Source organism: Podarcis bocagei (assembly GCF_964188305.1).
Source record: "Podarcis bocagei genome assembly, chromosome: 3".
Lineage (NCBI taxonomy): Eukaryota > Metazoa > Chordata > Lepidosauria > Squamata > Lacertidae > Podarcis > Podarcis bocagei.
Window position 1 is genome coordinate 37,116,993 of NC_138127.1, and position 20,709 is coordinate 37,137,701.

General features: G+C 40.9%; 1 protein-coding gene across 2 annotated transcripts; it reads right to left on the reverse strand.

Moving 5' to 3' along the window:
- Window positions 1-3,355: 3,355 nt before the first annotated feature.
- ZBTB24 (zinc finger and BTB domain containing 24) lies at window positions 3,356-19,307 on the reverse strand. Of its 2 annotated transcripts, XR_014005982.1 has the most exons (8): window positions 19,213-19,307; window positions 16,594-17,562; window positions 14,605-14,772; window positions 13,870-13,953; window positions 12,914-12,997; window positions 11,555-11,636; window positions 4,284-4,379; window positions 3,356-3,396 (listed from the first exon to the last, which is right to left on the reverse strand). XR_014005982.1 is itself a non-coding variant. In XM_081186593.1 (7 exons), exons 2-7 carry the CDS (start codon window positions 17,555-17,557, stop codon window positions 10,292-10,294), a joined length of 2,208 nt encoding a protein of 735 aa, XP_081042719.1. In that variant the 5' UTR covers window positions 17,558-17,562; window positions 19,213-19,305; the 3' UTR covers window positions 10,076-10,291. The 2 variants fall into 2 exon arrangements, 1 of the variants encoding a protein (XP_081042719.1); XM_081186593.1 differs by lacking the exons at window positions 3,356-3,396; window positions 4,284-4,379 and adding an exon at window positions 10,076-11,117 and having other exon boundaries at window positions 19,213-19,305.
- Between the last annotated feature and the right edge of the window lie 1,402 nt (window positions 19,308-20,709).

A 20,709-nucleotide genomic window follows, 5' to 3' on the forward strand; every position in this document is an offset into this window, starting at 1 on the left:
TACAAGCCGGTGAAAGATAGAATCACGGTAAGTGAGTGGAAGCCCAGACATAGACTTCTTTTTCTCCCCTGAACACAAATACTGGAAGTTTTTACATGTCCTGGGGCAGATATCAGAATAGAGCTGCACAATGGAGATAGAAAGCATGTGTTAAGTTTCTACAAGTTCAGTCCCAGAGAAGGCCCTTTTGTCATGTCAGTAAAGATCTCCCCCACAACTCTGGACAATTTTCCAAAGAGGGAATGCCTCTTATAAGATGGTACCTGTCAATTTGCTATTGTATAAAAAAGGGGGGGGGGAGAGATAAAATATACTTTCAACTAATGAGGGAATATTTTCAGTATATCAAAATATTTTTAATTGATTAGTCTGTTGCTTATCTACTAACCATTCCAGGCTTAAATGAATACAAACGTTCAGCAGCGCAGCATCATAAGGCTGTGCCTATTGTAACCATTTTGAGCAGCTATCCCACCCATCCAGCTCATTTTGGTTCATGCTCAGCAGCAGAAAGCATTAACTGTACAGCCATCTCCTTCTCCTCAATTATATCTGTACCTATAGTTTGCAATGGGAATATGAACGCCTGCTAGGATGCTACTTGCCTCTGCCCCTGCTATGCATTACACCTCCACATTTTCTTGACTCACTCAGCTTTTAGCAATCAATTGATCGGAATACCACAAAAACACATTGTACATTCAGAAAGAATTAATAAATTTGAGATACAATCCTAAACTCTAATGGGAGAGAAGTTCCTTACACTAGGTATGGGGCTGGTGCTACGTTGTACGATAGCAGTGGAGTATAATAATATCCAGGAAATGGCTGTGTGGCACCCATGACTCTGCCCGGATGTGACTGTTCTGCTGACCAATATTTTCTGGCAGCAGAGCTCCAGTGGCCAAATGTTCCACTTTGTTGTTGTTGTTTAGTCGTTTAGTCGTGTCTGACTCTTCATGACCCCATGGACCAGAGCACGCCAGGCACTCCTGTCTTCCACTGCCTCCTGCAGTTTGGTCAGACTCATGTTGGTAGCTTCAACAACACTGTTCAACCATCTCGTCCTCTGTCGTCCCCTTCTCCTTGTGCCCTCAATCTTTCCCAACACCAGGGTCTTTTCCAGGGAGTCTTCTCTTCTCATGAGGTGGCCAAAGTATTGGAGTCTCAGCTTCAGGATCTGTCCTTCCAGTGAGCACTCAGGGCTGATTTTCTTAAGAATGGATAGGTTTGATCTTCTTGCAGTCCATGGGACTCTCAAGAGTCTCCTCCAGCACCATAATTCAAAAGCATCAATTCTTTGGCGATCAGCCCTCTTTATGATCCAGCTCTCAGTGTACTTCAATGGTGGCCATTTATCCCACAATCCGCTGGTATAGCAGAGCTTCCATTGAACCCTACAGCCTCTTGGGCATTGGATCCAGAATACAGAATTGTGCCTCTGACATTTTTACATTAACTTTTTACATTAACTTTACATTAACTACATTAACACATGCATATATGCTTCATTTGAATGAGCTGCAGTTCCTTGGAGTTGAATGTTGAGTCTTTTTAAAATACTATGCACTAGATCCAATGCCAAGGTCTGATTTTTCTTCAGCCACTTACCTCAAATAGCAATTTTCCTTTAGGCTCTGCCTGAATAGATATTTCAAAGTACACAAACACATGCTGCCAAAAAAAGATAAAGAAAAAAGGCAAAACCAGTTGTCAAAATAGAACACAGTGACTAATTGGATAAAGATTCTCTTTTGAACATTAGTCATGCTTCAGAAAGTAAAAGGTTGAATCCCATAAGCAAGAAGCCTCCCAATGTGTTCTGTATCTCTCAAGCTGCCACTTTCCAATTTCCTACTTCTGAGAAATCCTGTCATCAGCTAAGCTGCCAAAGAACTCCGGGTCAATGCAGATGTTTCTATGTGTTTTAGGGTGCACATTCTTTTCTTAGGCCACTGGCAAGGCCTTTTGGGCTTAAACTAAGGAAGCATAGTGTTAGGAGTCTTCTGCAAAGAAACAGAAAAAGATGATTGTAACTTTAAGAACTGTTTCTGTGAGCTCTGGGTGTAGTTTTCTATGCTGATTAGGTACAGCTGGTGATGAGTACAAAAGGAAGAGAAGTTGCAGTCTGAATTTGCCTGCAAAAGTGAATACCCGCATGCTTTGTGTTTGTAAGGTTGTAAATAGAACTCTTGCTTGAGTATTTTACACCTGTCTCATGGTTCTGTCGTCTGCTGCCAGGAAGATACAGTTCCAATATATAGAACATACCCAAAACTCCCCTATGTCTGTGCAACTTGTGTGAGGAGGCGGGGAGAAGTTCCATCCATGAGCAAACTGGCTTTCAAGGAACTAGTCTGCCATCCATAGGATGGGGCCTTGTGGGCCTTCTCCACAAGCTCCAACACCATGTTGTTTTCTTCCAAAAATTGAAAAGAGAATTTTGTTAGCAAAGAGCCCTCATGTTGAAGGACATAACATTTTCTTGCCATAGCCAGTTATGACTCACGAAGCAATCGTTTTATATACTCTACCTTTCTTCCAGGGACATCAAAGTGCCCAGGAAAGAGTGTTCAGAGATGCAGGGAGAGTGTGTTTTGACTACATGCTGTTTTGGCTTCATGTACTATCCCCGGAACATAACCCCTGCATAAGTTGAGAGTTGACTGTATTGTAAGCAAGCAAAGTCATATACCATGTGACCTGGTTCAGATATCACATTACAACACACCAAACCATGATTTGGAGTATGAGGAATGTGTGGCAGACTGGCACTCTCCGTTTTCTATGCCAATTCCCCCTTCTATTTCCCGACTTCTTCTTACCAGTTTGCTGTGATGTCTGAATCAGGCAAATTATGGTTAGTACTAACCTCCAAACCATGACTTGAAGTGAGTTATCAAACTATGATTTGGAAAATAGTGCTTAGCAAAGTCCACCTGATTTAGATATGACAGCAACTATGGTTAGTGAATTTTAAAATGTTGATGAGGTGCATGCATGTGCAAGTCCACAGAACATTTCTAATCCTCCAAAGGATTGTTCAAACTGAGACTATAAGGCAAAAATAAATAAATAATGGAGTCACACAGGATCACAGCCAATCTAAAATATGGTGACCAGCAGTGAAATACTCTAGCTGAAGACACATTTTGAAGCTACAATATTGTTCACAGACCTATTTCCTTTGGGAAATCAATAACCTACCTGCTTGTTTCTCATGTATTTAGTGAGGAAATCCTGTGTAATTGCTTCATAAAGTGCAACAGGCTTGAAGTCCTCATAATCCCAAACATCATAGGCCCACTGTAACAGCTGTTTTTCATCTCCAACAAGCTGGCCATCAATAAAGCACATCACGTTGGAAGGATATTCCCATGTTTCCCCTTTTAACTCCTGTGATGAAAATGGCAGTGTTTCAGAATCAGCAGGCATTTAATAGAAAAATTAAATGAAGATTTGCAAACAGGGAGAAAACCCACAGAATAGCAGTTCTATCGGAAGTACCATGCCTAAGTTCCCGAAGTCAGGTGTCATCACTTCCAGGAAGCAGAGTGCTGGTCTATGTCTTGGAACAGATGGTGTAATCTGCACCTGGTTCAGTGCAGTGCCCTTGATTAGTGCTTAACTTCTAAGTTCTCATACTAGGGAAGTACTGTACCATATTATTCATGTACCTCTTCCAATGTTCCTCACAATGCCTGGACAATTTGGACAGAACTTGGACCACCTCAACTTTGTCCTGTGAAGCAGCAAGGCAGAGCATCAATCCTGTCAGCAAAACTCCTTGGAATAAGGATGTAGCATTTCAAATATAAGGCTATGGAAGGATGGGGAGCTTGTGTCCCTCCAGATGTTGTTGGACTCTATTAGTCCCAGCTAGCATGGCCAATGGTCAGAGAAAATGGGAGATGTAGCACAATGACATCTGAAGGGCCACAGGTTCCCCATTATTGGGCTAGACTAGTGTCCATCAGTGGGAAAGGCTACAATCATATTGCTATTAGTCTGTGGGTGCCAGACTCCCCTGTGCTATGCATTTCAGATTCCCCTGTGTTATGAGTTTCTGGGTGCCAGACACTGAACCTACTGGTTGTGTGCTCAAGCACCTATCTGTGCTTGGTATAATGCAGACTAAAGGCTCATTTCCTGAAAAGATGTTATGAGCAGAACCTGGAGAATAAATAAATCATTCAGTCTGAAAATTTCAGGAGAGTGCATCTGCTGTAATACCAAAATCAAACCAATCCACTCTGTTTTGGAAATAAGAGAAGAAGAAATACCTTTTTCTTCTCCTGTAAATATTCATCCCATGCAAACTGCAGCAAAGGAAGCACTTTCGGCTCTGCTATCTTGTTTGGAAAACTTTTCCTCAGGCCCTGGTTATTCAAGAGAAAATGACAATATTAAAAAAGGACAGTACAGATCTCTTTATAATTGCTGGTGATGGAATCAATCCAATCATAACTGTACTTTTGCCTTGTTTATCTCATTCACACTACTGTATTTCCATGGGGATGGATGAGTTGTACTGGTGATGAGTAAAAACCATGGCAAAATATAATAAGGTCAATTCCTTCTCTGTTTACTCCTGAAAGCAGCTTGAACACTAGAATGGTAGTGATAAAGACAACGAGCTAAAAGTTAGGATGTCCCAAGTTCACATCTTTCTTCCGTCATGAACTCACTGAGTGTTCATTGCACTCTTCACAGTCACACATCCTGTAATATGGAGAACATAACAGTCACTGGCTTTACAGGTTCAATGTGAGACTTACAATCCCAATTTTTTCCCTATGAACCAGCGTAAACACACACCCTGAAGCCCATTGGCCCTAATGCAGCAGAGCTTTGCTCTGTGTCTTTGCCTGGGCAGTGGCTAGTTTTAGGCCTTGCTTTCCCCCCGTTTCCCTGCATCACATCTCTGCCTTCCCACTGGACTACTCCTAAGGTCCCAAACTGATCCTGCAGGGACATAGGGTTGTAGCCAGTGCTGCACATGCAGAGTTCCACTTGCCTGAGGAAGGTTCTCCTTTGTCTCCTCTCCCTGTATGCCTTCATAATATGCTCTGGAGGGTCCCCAGACCCCTTGGAATAAATTTTGAGGCAGGGGGGAGGCTGTAGGGAGGAGGAGAGCAGGGGAAAATCCACTGAACGAATAGAACAACAGTCATCATACAACCATCATACTCCTAGCAAGTCTGAGCACTCTCAGACGTCTCAACCAGGTGTATAAAGATGGATATTTATAAACAGATGTCCATTCTTAATCCTTCCTTTTTCATTCCCCTCAGTGAGCGCCTCCATTGTTTCCAATCTTACCCTTCATTCTCTGTGTAATAAAACTCTCTTGTGTTTAGACAGCCCAATTGGTTTATTGAAGTGTCAAAGGCCACATAAAACAAGAGAGGGTCCTGATGTGCCTTGGAGATACAGACATATTGAAGAAACAGCCTGTCATCAACACAGAAGAGCTGCCTGCCACTTCTCAGTAGTGATATCCTTGAACATGAATGTGTCATTTTCAAATGAAGCACAGCTAGGAAGCACTGCTGCTGACTGAATTCAAAGAGGTGCAGACTGGAATGTTCCTTCTTCCATGTATCCACACTCAGAGAGAGATGCACAAACACCTAAAGTGGTTTAGAAATTCAAGGCAAACACCTGGAAGGTGGACACAAAAGATTTTTGCTACCATACTGTATTAGTTAAATGACCATCTTTTTTTGAACCAGGGAGTTGGACATTTTGGCTCCTTGAAAGCAGAGCTTTCCAAACTGTGTGTCGCGACACATTAGTGTGTCGGCTGCAGTGTGTAGGTGTGTCGCAAAAATGCTCCCTGCACTCCTCCTGGGGCTGGAAAGGGGTTAGTTTAACCTCTGCTTTGCTAGTAAAATTGAATTACTGTGTCGCGAAATGATGCATTTTCAAGTTTGGCAGTTTCAAAATGTTTACTTTGGTTACTGAATACAATGGAAATAAATATATTCCCATTCAAACTGATAATTTTCTGATGCAAATTCCTTATGCAAATTACCCTAATTCATGTATAATTTCCAATTCAAAATTTTCTGGAAAACTTGTATCATCATAAAATATTACAAGAGGGTACTCATATAAGCCAAATGGAAGTGGCAAGTTTCTTAATTAAGCTTTTTTCCCCATTTTCTTTTTTTTGGTGAGGAGAGCCCATTCCACAACTGTGCTTTGGAAGGATGTGCTTTGTACTCTGCAACTGCAACTATACGTAATACAACAGCTGAGGAATACAGTCTACATAAAGACCACACAAGAAAAAAAAGAGGAAGAATGATGTTAGCAAGTGGCTCCAGTAGGAAGAAAAAAGGTCTGCAACTTACGTACCTCTGCTGCACATTTTGCCATGTGAAAGGAGGGTTCTGTGAGAAGCCCTACAACCTCCACCTCTTGCAGCCTCACAGGCTGCACAGCACCCTTTCTCCACATCCTTCACAAAGTTTTCTGTCTTTTCTCCTCTTCTCCTTGCTGCCTCAGTTGCCTCCTTCCCCTCAAACATCCGGGAGAAGGAATAAAAACAATCCTGGTCCCTATAGCAACTCCAATCAGATGCAAGCATTCTGTGCCACTCTGAGTTCTGCTAGCCTGTGATTGGTCCTTGGTTTCTTTAGTATTTCTACAGCACAAGATGACAGAACCAATCACCTTGTAGCTTGTGAGTGATCGTAAGTCCGATGTTGGGGAATGTTATACATTGTTCAGATTTTCCACCTTCTCTCTTTATAATAATTCTCATGTTGTACAGGTGACAGTGCCGTGACATATTAAGTTTTGCCTAGCAAAGTGAGATCTATAAAAATGGTCTAAAGTCTCATACAAGTATTGCAGATATCCCCCTTGTTTTTATTGGGTAACTATTTATGGCAATATTTTGTATTAATTTATAAACCCTTAAAAAAAAAGAACTATTGCAGTTGCCAGTGATCTTAGAATAGCAGATAAGAGCTACTATGATGAATTTCTTTTGGCCCTGCTGTACTTCAAATCACGGCCCTACTTAAATGCTTAGATATATAAATGGCACATTTATTCTATGTAGGCAGCTTGGAAGAATATAAAATTGACAGAGAGTACATTTTAAGTAAGTAAAATATTTATGTACAATTTATTTTGATAGCTGCATTCTTGTTGTACATTTTTGCCATGCAGTCATAATTTATACATTTATAGTATACCACTTTAATCAGTAATGATTCCTAAAAATCCTGGCAACTGCAGTTCGTTAAGGGTCCTGAGAGTTGTCAGGAGACTCCTGTTCCACTCCCAGAGCTACAATTCTCAGAGTGGTTTAGCAATCAATCCCTGTTCCCAGGGAACAATGTGACACATTAAGCACATGAAAGTATTCCAGGGTAAAGCAAAAATAATAATAAAAAAAATCATTTTAATGCTTTTACAGTTATTAGAACCAGTTTTCTGGATAACTCATAACTTTATTTATTCTTGTAGCAAATATCTAGGTTGTAGATGCGTAACATTATTTTCCATTATTGGAAATATGCAGAAGCAAGTCAAATGAATGTTACTTTTGTAATTGGATGATTTTATAAAATAACATTGCTTTACCTTTAATTTTATGTAAATATGATTTCTAGATTTATGTGCTTCTAATTCATACTGCAGGAGCATAATCAGAAAATCTGACTGGGGGAAAAGGTTGACACAAACAGGATGCAAATGAGCTCCTGGCTAGGAAGAAGTGTTAGAAGCATGCAGATAAACTACACAGAGAAAAATGCTAGAAGGCTGAATTTATGCATTGTTTTTATTTTAAAGGAGAAACAGTTCCATTTCACATACAAGAGTAAATATGTATAAGCATGAAAATTTAACCCTTAACTGAGGAAACAGTATTATTTCCTTCACCTAGTGAATTATTTTTGCAACTGCATCCGTCACAACAGAATTATAAAGTCAGAGGAAGAACTGTTACAATTTGGAAATTTATCCCCCAGAAATTTTTTCTTTCTTTTCCAACTTTCGCTCTTTGAATTTTTTAAAATAACATTCTTTTTTAAAAAATCCATTTAAACTTTGATATTTATGTTGTATTTTTACTGTTACCAATTAAAGAGTTATAGTTTTTAAGAAACCTGTTGAGATTTGTGCCATCTTAAATCTTTGATTATGAAACCATTTTTAACCTAGAATAAAAACAGTATTGTGTTCTCAAGGCAAAATATGAAGCTGTGTTTAAAATTTAAATATGTGATTAAGGTATCCTGCACTTATTTCTAGCATTTTAAAGTAATAATGTTGTTTTGCAGAGATGATGAATGTTCATTCTCATCTTTTTTTTTTTGCTGTAAAAGCTTTTCTGTTGTAAAAGCTAAGGCACAGAAAGTTTACAATTTGGCTATAACTATACTATCGGCAGAGTGACTAACTGAATCAAAGATTGTTAATAGCTTATTCTCATCATCACATTATATCACCTTCATAAGAAGAGCATGTTTGAATGTTTACAGAAGGAACATTCTTATGTAATACCAGCAATCTGTGGTAAGGTCCTTACTACACTCCCCAAGGTTTTTGTATTTACTTCACTAGACAGGACAGCTCTCTCTCTCTCGCGCGCGCGCTCTCGTGTGTGTGTGTGTGTGTGTGTGTGTGTGTGTGTGTGTGTGTTCACAGAGAGGCGTTCTGGACACATTCCTCCACGGTAGTGAAGAGGAGGATTTGATTGTGTAGCTTCACATATGCATCACCGCATGGTCTCTGGGCAAAAGTGAGTAACGTGACAAAAACAGTCAAAAGATGCACTGATTGCTAGTGACACATTTTTGGTGCCCACCGTATTGCAGAGAATAGGTACATGGGTGATTGCAAACATGATATGACATAATATTTGTCCTTAACTTTGGCTGTGTCAAAAGCACCTCCCCTTAACACAGCTTAGCACCACATCCAACCGTTAAGCATGGATAACACAAGGGTGCCAAGATAACCTGGAAGGTTCTACTTCCAACATTGATAGTATTATTCCACTGGTGCAGACAATGCTGTTGAAGCTTCCTTATGGTCAATTGTATCAGATTTACTTCCAATCTCCCAGAAGAATGGTGGTTGGATGTGCAAACTGTTGTGCAAGCTGGACCAAGAAATGAAAAAGCAGAGGCCAAATGCACATCAAAATGTTTATCAGAGGGTGGCTATCTGCCAACAGTGCATTATTGAAGTAGAATATGAATTCCTCTCCACAACAAGCAGAACTAGACTATGGTCTATTTCAGGTCCAGTAAAACAGTGGTTTAGCGGACTGAGAATGAATGTTATGTCTTCACGTTCCCTCGCCAATGCTTAAACAACTGTGTCCGAGTTCATAATCAGAAACTGTCATTTAAGAAATCCCAGAAGCATTGCATTAAGATGCAAGAGAGAAAATAGGATGGAAGAGGGGGATACACAGTCACAACACTTGTTGATCTAATAAACCATGGCTTACTGTTGAATTTGAATTAGGCCTATATACAACTAGAGTTGAATCATGAATTGAATCGGCAAAGCCTAATGTAAAACCCAAACAAGAAAAACAATTTTCTTTAAGCCTGTAGGTGGCACTTTTCAGGATGGCCTGTCCACACGTGGTCAGAAGTCCAACTTTACTCTTCCATCGTTTTGAAACTACACACATATGCTTATACATCAAGACAAATCTTAAAACTGGATTGGAAATTGTGGTTTAACTGGCAATATTGCACATGTATTCGCACATATAAAATGGCAATATGTATGTTCCAGCTTGCCATTGTAATGCACATAAATAAGCACAACTGCTTTTTCATGGGAAAGGAAGGAAGGAAGGAAGGAAGGAAGGAAGGAAGAAGAAAATAATTCCTCTGTAGATATCCAAGAGCAAAGTAGAACTCTGAAAACAAGCACATAATTATACAGTGCATGATCCAGGAGAAATTAATTTTTACATCCCATCAGCTTAAATGGGAGCAAGTGAAAAGCTCTTTTCCACTGAAACAGCTAAAATGGTTAGATCCCACCAATAACTATTGCAGTAACTATTGCAGTTCAGGCAAAGTAACTATTGCAGTTCAGGAAAAATAGGCATGAGTCTTGACTATGAAATCACCCTATCAATATATATTTAAGTTAAGAAAACATAAAAATAAAAAATACTCAGCTTTACAATAAAGTGAACCATCAGTATTACCAAAATGCAAACTTAAATAGATGAAATATGACTTGGTTTGACGTCATTTCACTTTTGATAAATAAATAAAGAAGCAAAACAGCCCTTATTTTAAAAAGTCTGCCTCTCAATATGATGATCATCAGATGACTGGCCTACAGTCAGAGACTGCTGAGGTGATTCAGAGACATGTACAGTTTGAGTCTGTCCCTTGCTAATCTGAGGAGGTAGGACTGTAGCTTGGCTGATGCGAAACTCCTGGCTAGGTTCCTGAGCCACCTGCAGGTGCTGGCTTGGATGTGATGTTCCTGTGGTGATCTGGAGCACTTCTGCTGGATTCTGATTGGCATGTAGATGCTCCAGAGCTTCTTTGGAGAGTGTGATGACGTGCACTTGCTCAGCCTGTGGAGGCTCCATCTGGCTGCTCACAATGTTAATATTCTGAATCTGGTCTGCTGGCTCTGGCTGGGTGGAAAGGAGCAGGTTCTGTAGCTGCTGGGGTGGCTGAGTGAGAAGGGTAAGACTGCCTGCATGGTCCGTCATCACATTTTGGGTGCCATCTGCAGTGACAACACTAATACCTTCGCTATGGCTGGGCACAAAATTGATATTGTGCACAGAATCTGTGACCAGCAGCTGGATCTCCTGTGCTCCAGAAGTGGAGAGTTGATACTGCTGCAACTGAAGAATGTTCCTGACTTCGTCTGTGGTGCTGCTGCTGCTGCTGCTGTGGGGAGCACTGCTTGCTTCCTGTAGCTGCTTTTCTTTGATGTGGATCTTTAAATGTGACTTCAAATTGTCTAGGCGCGCAAACTGCACGCTGCACTCTGAGCAAGAAAAGGGCTTTTTGCCAGTGTGTAAGATACAGTGTCTCCTCTTGGCACTGGAATCAGAAAAGGATTTCCCACAAATGCTGCATGTGTAAGGTTTTTCTCCTCTGCAAGGGAAGACAGGTTAGCTTCATCAAGTACGTGAAAGCTTGAAGGATACAGACATTTCACAAAATTTCATGATGCAGTGCAAGACAGGATTACGCCAGTGTACTTATGCTGTCCGCATTGCCTTGGTTTGGTTTTATTTCTAGTTTACTAAGTTGGCGTGTAGACAGCAGCCTAGTAACAAGGTGGGCAGGCTACAGTGCAGGCCATGATTTGTAGCTGGCCCACAGAACACAAATTTTAGTATACCTTTGGGGTACAAGGACAGCTTTTAAACTGTTCAAAAAATCCCATTTTGTATTTTCAGCTAAATATTCAACTTCTGTAGTTACAGTGGACACCCAGTCTGCAACAATTTAGACTCAAAGTATTTCCCATAAAAAAAACACTAGTTCCTGACATGCAGCCACACAAAACAAAAGGAGGAATAGCATACCTGTGGATTCTTATGTGAGTCTGGAGAGAGCTTTTTGCTGTGAAGGACTTGCCACAAATTTCACATGTAAATGGCTTTTCACCTACAAAAACTTGTTGGTTAGTGTAAAAGCATGATACCACTGTTTACCGTAATTAAAAGCTAGCATGATTTTAAAAAATACGCTCAATTACAGTGTGTGGGACTTTGACATCTGAGCAATATCTTACTAACGAAACAACAGCAGCACTCTAAATATCATTATACCAGAACACTGTTTGTGATGGAACATACCAAGAGCTATGACTGCAGAGCATCAAATATAATAGCAGCTACCACATATAGGGAGTATTCTGGCTGTAGGGAGATAATTGTGGCAATAAATTTGGGATTAACTGGAAAGCCTGTCAGAATGTAAAGAGCACTGGAAAAGAAGGGACTCTTTTTCATCTAAGTAATATTCAACAAATCTCATGGCTAATCAACACACAAAAAAGAAGAGAGGTAGAATCCATCATGCTCTTCTTCCTCATCAAAGTCGCTTTGGATGTCAGCAGCTGCATCAAGTATTCCTTCTGTACTGTTCCTAAAATGTTGCTAGACAATATGGAAGGAATTCACAGTGCATGCAGCTCCTTTTCATGCAAGCATTGCTTCCCCTGGAAGTTGAACCTATGCTAGCCTGGGAAGGAATACAGCATTGTGGCTTCCTTCCACACAGCTTAAGTCCTTCAATGTTACTGGAAGGTCCCATACCACTGAGGTAACATGAGAAGGAAGCTTACAGAAACGTTTCACAGTATAACACTTCATTTTGTTGAAAAACAATGCTTTATTTGGTTTTGGTGGGGGGCGTTGTTTGAATGATTGAAAACTGTTAATGTTTTATATAGCCTTTCTTCTTTTTTAAATGGCACAATATATTTATGTTTTTAAATGTAAGTAGCTTGGAGACTTTCTTACAAACAAGTGACTAATAAATCCTACAAGTGCTTATCCATATTTCTTTTTTGTCATTTTGCCTCCACATCCCTCTGTTCTCTAAAAGAAACTCAAGGAGTCTGCTTTGTATCAGTAAAGTCCTGCACATTATGGATTTGGTGCTGTTTAGGATTCACCAATCCAGATTAAAATCCATTTCAACCACATTTATTCTCTGGGGCATATTGCTGTCTCTTCCAATTCAGCTGTGCATCAACATTCCCAATGTGAATATCAATTTGTGCCTAGCTGGTGCTAAACTCTCCCAGTAGGAGGGCAAATCTCTTATTTGACCTGACACTAACTATAGGCTTGTGTGTTCCAGCACACTGCTATGCCCAGAGGCCAAACCCAAAGGATAGCTGTCTCTTCTCTGAAAGAAATATGGAGGGGCATTACCTGTATGTGTTCTTAAATGTTTCTTTAACTGAGCTGCATCCATGAATTTGCGATGACACAGGTTACATTCTGGCAAAGAATGGCCTTATTACAAAAAGAAAAATAGGTATCCGTTATCTTTTCTGAGTCTATTACTATTATTTATTAAAATGTCTGTCCTGCCTTTTGGTTCAACAGCACTGTCAAGGTAGCACACAAACATACAAATCTGACATATCCTGAATCAAACCAATGCCACAGTTAAGAGAAGCAACACAAGGCAGTTATAGAAAGAACATTATTTTCTGGTATTCAGAGAGATTTGAGTTGGTTAAATATTGTTTCCATCACAACATTAGTTGTTTTAAATTCTACTGACAGCAGAGTATTAGAGAGGCAGCAGAACATTAAAGTTCACATAGGTTTCTGTGGACCAAAAGGATCATGTTTGCCACTCCTAGCTTACCTCTGGAGCCCAAGACCAGAGGTGCTACACACATATAGGCACTGTAACCCAACGTGTATAGGTTAGAACATCATGAAGAATGTAGAAGCATAAAGCACAAGGAAATTCATGCTACTTTTACTGTGCTTTGGGATGGAGAGGGGGTGTGCAAAGTTGTAATCATACATCTCCCCCATTGGGTAATGCATGGGAGCAGTAGTTGCACTCTTCAAAAGAAAAGTTATGTTGTCCTAGAAGTGTGTCTAAAGGAAGTGTAGCTCTCACTCCTGTCCATGCTTGTACACAAAGTCACCTTGAGGTGGTATCCTCAACTCTGGAATAGCCTCAAAGATGGGAATATTCAAGCTAAGCATTCAAAAGACTCACATTCCTTCTTAGCATGGAACTAATATATAAATACCCTCTGATAGCTTGATACAGTTATTAAAGAGACTCATTTGAAAAACGTAAGAAAAACAATGTGCTAAAAAAATTCCAACAAAATCCACCACGCCTCTTAAATTTGTTATACCTGTGTGCACTCTGTAATGACTCTTAAGTTGTCTCTTTTGGCTGAAGTATTTTCCACACTGATCACAAGTAAAAGCCTTCTGACCTGAAAGAAAAACAGAGGAGTTTAGAAGATATTTCAAAGAAATCACAACAGATATCACTGCATAGCTTATATTATGTTTAGTCTGGGTCTTACTCAAACATACAACTAAACACCAAGCAAAAACAATCCTGTGCATGTTTATTCAGAGGCAGGTCCCCCTGTCTTCAATGGGGCTTATTCCCTGGGGAATTCAGAGAGCCTTATATGTGTAATTAACAGGAAAATTACTCCACAACATGTGGTGATGGAGAGCAGCCTAGAAAGCTTTTTAAAAGGATTCAACCAGTTCATGGAGGATAAAGTCTATGAAAGGTTATTAACCTTACCAGCTAAATTGAACTTCTGTGTGTAGAGGCAGTATACCAGATGCTGAGGACAAAGCATTAGGAATGCTACCCATTATGTTAGTCATACATGGAATAGACCCACTGAATTCAACAGATTTCAGAGGGTCCATTCTGAGTACAACTTAAGTTGGATATCAGAATTAGCCAAACCCTTCATGTACTACTTTGTAAGGGCCCAGAGGCCTCAGGCATTCTGCAGTTGGAAACCATGTTGGGCTTTATGGATCTAGGAACTGATCCAACCAAACAATTATTTGCTAATTAATTTACACTCTTAGCACAGCTAAAATGATCTTGACATTACCTGTATGAAGGCTCATGTGCTCCAGGAGTGAATGTTTTGTTGTTAAAGCCTTACTGCAAACAGTACAAGTGTATGGCCGTTCTCCAGTATGCATTCGCTCATGAACTTGGAGAGAGTGTTTCTGGGAAAAGCCTTTACCACATTCACTGCACTTAAACGGGCGCTCCCCTAAAAGCAAGGTACCAGGTTTGTGAGTGGCAAATAGTTAGACAATTCAAGTTGACAGAAAGATGCTTCAAACCACATTATTTAAAAGAAAACCCCAAACATTTTTTCAAAACCGTAGGTTAAGAAAAATAAATTGAATGGTTATCGTGAAATCATTATTAATAACTTGATGGTATTCAAAGTGCTTCACATACTGTATTTACACAAATCTAAGGCACCATCAAATCTAATGTGCACCTCAATTTTCAAAACCTTTAAACCAAAAAAGTGTTTGCTATGTCAGTGGTTTTTCAAGCTTGAAATCAAATCTAATGTGCACCCACATTTTCGTGACATGATTTGGCCCAAAAAGGTGCACATTACATTTGAGTAAATATGGTATGTTCTCAGGAATCCTAATAACTGCCCTGCAAGATTGCTCAGTATTAATATTATCACACTGCCAATGGAACGGCAAAGAATCAGGGCCATGCCAAAGGCCACTGACTTAATCTATGGACTTCCTGATTTGCAAACCACAGCTATACACACTATTGTAAGGATCTGTGTAAATTTATTAATTAATAACAACAACAATTATGCAACTGTATAAATACAGCAGTAACATATATGTTTTGCAAAATTTACCAATAAGTTATACAGCAGATGATGGAAACATTAGACTTTCTTTTTGCATTGGGACAGCGCCTGCTGGGTTCTTCAGCTTAGAAAGCAGACCTTCCCAGACAAGATGCATTGGGGCAATGAATGATCATGACAATGTGAGTCCACTGCCATCCCCATAAACCATAGCAGCTGGCCATTACTGCATTACGTTGCAGGGAGGGGGGGAATATTCAGAAAAATATTATGGAGAAACCACCTTCATCAGTTCCTCTTCTGAAAGTTAAGAGCTTGCCAAAGTTCTATGCTGAAGTTTTAATGAAATGTTTTGATGAATAGATTCAGTAAAAGATTATTCTAGAAAAATCAAGCAGTATTTAGACAACAGTAGTCTATGCTATGTGTAGGGACGCGGGTGGCGCTGTGGGTTAAACCACAGAGCCTAGGACTTGCTGATCAGAAGGTCGGTGGTTTGAATCCCCACGACGGGGTGAGCTCCCGTAGCTCAGTCTCTGCTCCTGCCAACCTAGCAGTTCGAAAGCACATCAAAGTGCAAGTAGATAAATAGGTACTGCTCCGGCGGGAAGGTAAATGGTGTTTCTGTGCTCTGGTTCGCCAGAAGCAGCTTAGTCATGCTGGCCACATGACCCGGAAGCTGTACGCCGGCTCCCTCGGCCCACAAAGCGAGATGAGTGCCACAACCCCAGAGTCGGCCACAACTGGGCCTAATGGTCAGGGGTCCCTTTCCCTTTACTATTCTATGCTATGTAAATATTTTGCACTGTTCATGCAACAAAATATATATACACAAAAAGGAACATCTGAATGCAGTCTATATAGAGTCAATAGCTGCTTTTCATATATATCATAAATAGGATGTTATCTGGCATATGGGTTTTTTTTCTCGACTTTTGGAGTGTGCAAAAGCATTTTTTCTGCTACATTGTTTATAAATTTAAAACGGACTTTTTGTTTAAACTATCTATCTAATGATTTTTAGTGTGTGATTTCATCCAATTTGTAACTGGATTGATTTCATTAAATTTATATACCTATATAACTGTTAAATCATTAGCCTACGGTCATGCAATAAAAATTACATTTCACCTTAAGAGCTAGCTAAAACATTTCAATAAAAAACACAGTTTAAGAAGCATTGTGGCTATGGTATGCTACAATTATATTACTGAATGAAATAAACTGATTATTAGTACCTACCCGTATGACTTCTCCGGTGAATAGCTAAAAAATGGTTATATTTAAATACCTTCCCACAGTCTTTGCACTCAACTTCAGAACCTGTACGTTTTCTTCTCCTATCATGTCTCTTTTTCAGCCCATTGTCCTCTTCATCACCAGTAAGTTTATAATCTCTTAGCTTGATAGACCGCTGTATCCTACGTTTGCTGTAACGACTCTGACTGGCCTGCATACTTCGGCATTTAGGATCATAGTTCTCATCTTTTTCAGTGGAGACACTCACCGCAGCATCTGAACTACAAGCATGATCAGTATCTCTTGCTTCTCTGCTTACAGGAACCTCCTCATTGGAATCTCTGTCTTCCACCACGGCATCTTTATCCATAAAGTTTTGCTTATTGTGAACAGAGTTGTTCTCTCTTAACTGAGCATCTTCAGCAGATATCCCAAGTTTTTCCTCTTGGATATTCTTCACTTTTCTTGGTCTTCCACGTTTTCGCTTTGGCGGATCTTCACTTTTCTTGTCATTTGTCAAGGCAGCTACTGTGCCCCCATTAGTAGGCGTGGCAGATAATGCGCTGCTAAAATTCTTCTCTTGTTCTGTGTAAGCCCTTACTAAATCGTTCACTTTGAGGAGATGAGCTGTGGCTAAAATCTGCTCTGTACTTTTTTCACTAGCTTGCAGAGAACCAGTGTAGATAAACTCCAACAGTGCACCAAAAGCATCTGACACCATTCCTTCCAGCATATAGATCGACTGGCCAATCTCTCCCTCATCAACAAACATCATGGAGAAATATTCACTGCTGGCAGCAAGTAAAGCTTTGTGTGCTCTAAAGTGAACATTTTCTACAATTAAAGTGATATCACACAAAAAATCTTTTCTCCTCTGTTCTTCAAAACTGGCCAGAATAGTATCTCTGTGAACTTGTGAGTGGATGATTATACGCTTCTCAGAAGCATCAGGAACTGCTGTATCCATTGTTGCTATAAAGAGAAGAAAGGTTGAGAAACACTGCTGTGATTCAAGGAGCTTCTTCATGATTGGAAAAGTTCTTGTGTATGCACATGGGGCAATTACAGAACACCACACAGAGCATTAACTGCTGTTCTGGAGGATTCCCAAATCTCCTAATGTAGCTTGGAAGTTAGCTTTTTTATCTCTCCCTGTTGGTTTGGATGCATGGAGTATTCCTCCATGAAGATAGGAAGCTGCATTGTACTCAGTTAGACTATCAGTCCATCTGTTTAGGGAAGTTTTTAATGTCAGGTGTTTTATTGTGTTTTTAATATTCAGCCGCTCAGAGTGGCGGGGGAAACCCAGCCAGATGGGTGGGGTATAAATAAATTATCATCATCATCATCATCATCATCATCTAGTTCAGTATTATCTACACCAACTGGCAGCATTTGTTCCGGTCTTCAGAAAGGATACTTTGCTTGGGTAGCTATACTTTTAAAAATAAATGTAGTAATTTACTAAGGAAACTATTCATATTGATCAAGCATTCTTCTGCTTAGAATTCGCTATTCCTGTTCCCAATAAAGGACCATGAGACAAAGTAATTCTGTTATAAATAATGTCTCTAAAGCAGCCTAAGGTTCATCTGGTCCAATGTTTTATTTCTATTAGCAGAAGGCCAGAAATTCTCAAACAGAGCTTGATGGTGACAGAATTAGTTGCCCCAGCATCTATACTTGAACATGGGGACTACACTTGGCTTTTATGGCCAATACCCAACGACCAACTCAACTACTATGAATTTCTCTATGCACTAAAGTATTCAAGTATTTCTTGCATTCATGGTAAGAAATGCTTACCCTAGAAGACAGAGTGTTGTAAGGAAAATAGTAGCATTAATACTGTATGCCAGAAATGGACGTAGCCTTTATCTGCAGTCATCTGCATGTGCCATCTACTCACAATACCATCACTAAGAACATCAAAGATATCAAGTTCTACGCATTCCCCCCAAAAAAATTTATATCACAGTTCCATAAAGACAACAAGAGTATGCTAAAGTTCCTTCCAATGAACTTGTTCCAGGAGGGAAATATCTCACTAATGAAAGAACAGGCAAAACTAATTTTCTCCCTTATTATTCTCTAAACTCCTCCCACCTAATGACTTCCATTGACAACCAATGAGAAAAACAAAAACAGAAGAAAAGGGAGTTATAATGATGATGATGATAGCAGAAAGATAAGGAACCGGAAAAGGGAGTAAACTTGCCCATTCTTTTCTCTCCTCTCTCCAGGCAGAGGTGTCTGTGTGGGAAGAAATCAAAATTCTATCCTCTGTCCCTTTTTACTTTTCTTGACAATAAGCAGAAGTTCAACAGGTGATGCTTCTTCCATCACGGCGTGGAGATGCCAAATACTAGAAAGGCTCCACTTGGCGAATTCCTACTTCTTGGGCGATTATTAATTTAAAAGACGCAAGAGCCTTGCCAGGAAAGACAGCGCTGGCAGCCCAGCCCCACACCAGAAATTGCTGTCAACTAGGAGCAGGACAAGGGACCACCCTGACTGGGAAAGAGTGGCAGGCGCAGGAGCATGGAGGGAAAGGGGAGGGGGGAGGCAGAGCCCTCCTCGGTGGAGACAGTTATCAGCGCTTCAAAGGGAAGGCAGACTCACCACGCGCGAAAGAGGCTCCGGACCCCGAGCCCCGTGACAGGCAGTTGAGCAAGAAGCCGAACGCGCAGGCCAAAAGCGGCAGCCGCGCATCCCGGAAGTGACGCTAGCGCGGAGCAGGAAGTGGGTCAGAAATCCAGCGCGCGGCAGTGGGCGGAGCAAGAGAGGAAGTTCGCTGCGCTGGACGGGAGCGGCGGGGGAGACTCCGGAGGGCGCAGGCGGCTCGGATGGTTCGTATGCTGCTCTCAGGCAGTCAAGCGGGAGCTGGCCGCGGAAAGGAGGCACGTCTGGCGTATTGCTGCACCGGCAGGGATAAGTCAAGGGCGGGCGTCCCGTCCTCTGCCGCTTCCTTCCCCGAAATTGGACGGCACAAGGCAGCTGAGTGTCACTTGCTCTCCTGCAAAAGCAGACGTGGAGGCGGCAAGGAGCAGCAAGCCTTGCCTCCACGTTTGTTCGTCTCTCGGGTACGGATCGGACTTGATTTACGTATAAGCTAAACAAGCTATAGCTTAGGGCCCTACTCTCTTGCCCCCCCCAAACGAAAATAACCTCGATGTACATTACCAAAATATCAGATAAAAAAACAAATAAAACCTACATAAAGTTGTGTAGGCTCCTATGATGTAAGTACAGTGATACCTCGGGTTACAGACGCTTCAGGTTACAGACTCGGCTAAGCCAGAAATAGTACCTTGCATTAAGAACTTTGCTTCAGGATGAGAACAGAAATCGTGTTGCGGCAGCGGGAGGCCCCATTAGCTAAAGTGGTACCTCATGTTAAGAACAGTTTCAGGTTAAGAACGGACCTCCGGAACGAATTAAGTTCTTAACCCGAGGTACCACTGTAATGGGTCCCGCCTGCCAGCGTGCTCCCTAAAATATCACTGGTTTGCTCATTTCTATATATAGGGTGTCTACATTCTGCATGGACTGGTTGCATGGCAACATGTGAAAATAGCTTTAGATACCTGTTAGGTCCATAAATTACCATAAAGCATATATTCAACACAAAAAACAGTGACAATTTGTCGTTGACAAAGGACAGTTGGACATATAAAGGGCCCCATTACCTTCAGTAGCTTAGGGCCTCATCAAACCTAAATCCGGCCTGGGACTTGCCGCACCACCCAGTGCTGGTGAGTAAGCGAGAGATGGGATAAGCTACCTCTGCTCGTGGCTGGAAGGATTGGGGCCCCACTCGCTCTTGTTGTGGGCCAACAGGGAGGATTGGAAGCGCTGGACTCGTTCATTGCCGCTGCCACCATCCAAATGGGGGGTGCGGCCAAAGGGAGCAAAGGAGCAGGAGTCAGAGCTATATAGCAGGTTAACCAAATAAGTGACTATCCAGACAACGTTGCTTACACATCATGCTCAAGCGAGACATCTTGATGCTAGAAAGTATACAGGAAAAACCACTTGTTTAAATCCTAGTCTTGGCTGATGTTAATTCTTTGGTCACAGGAGAATCTTGTACAGTGGTACCTCGGGTTACATATGCTT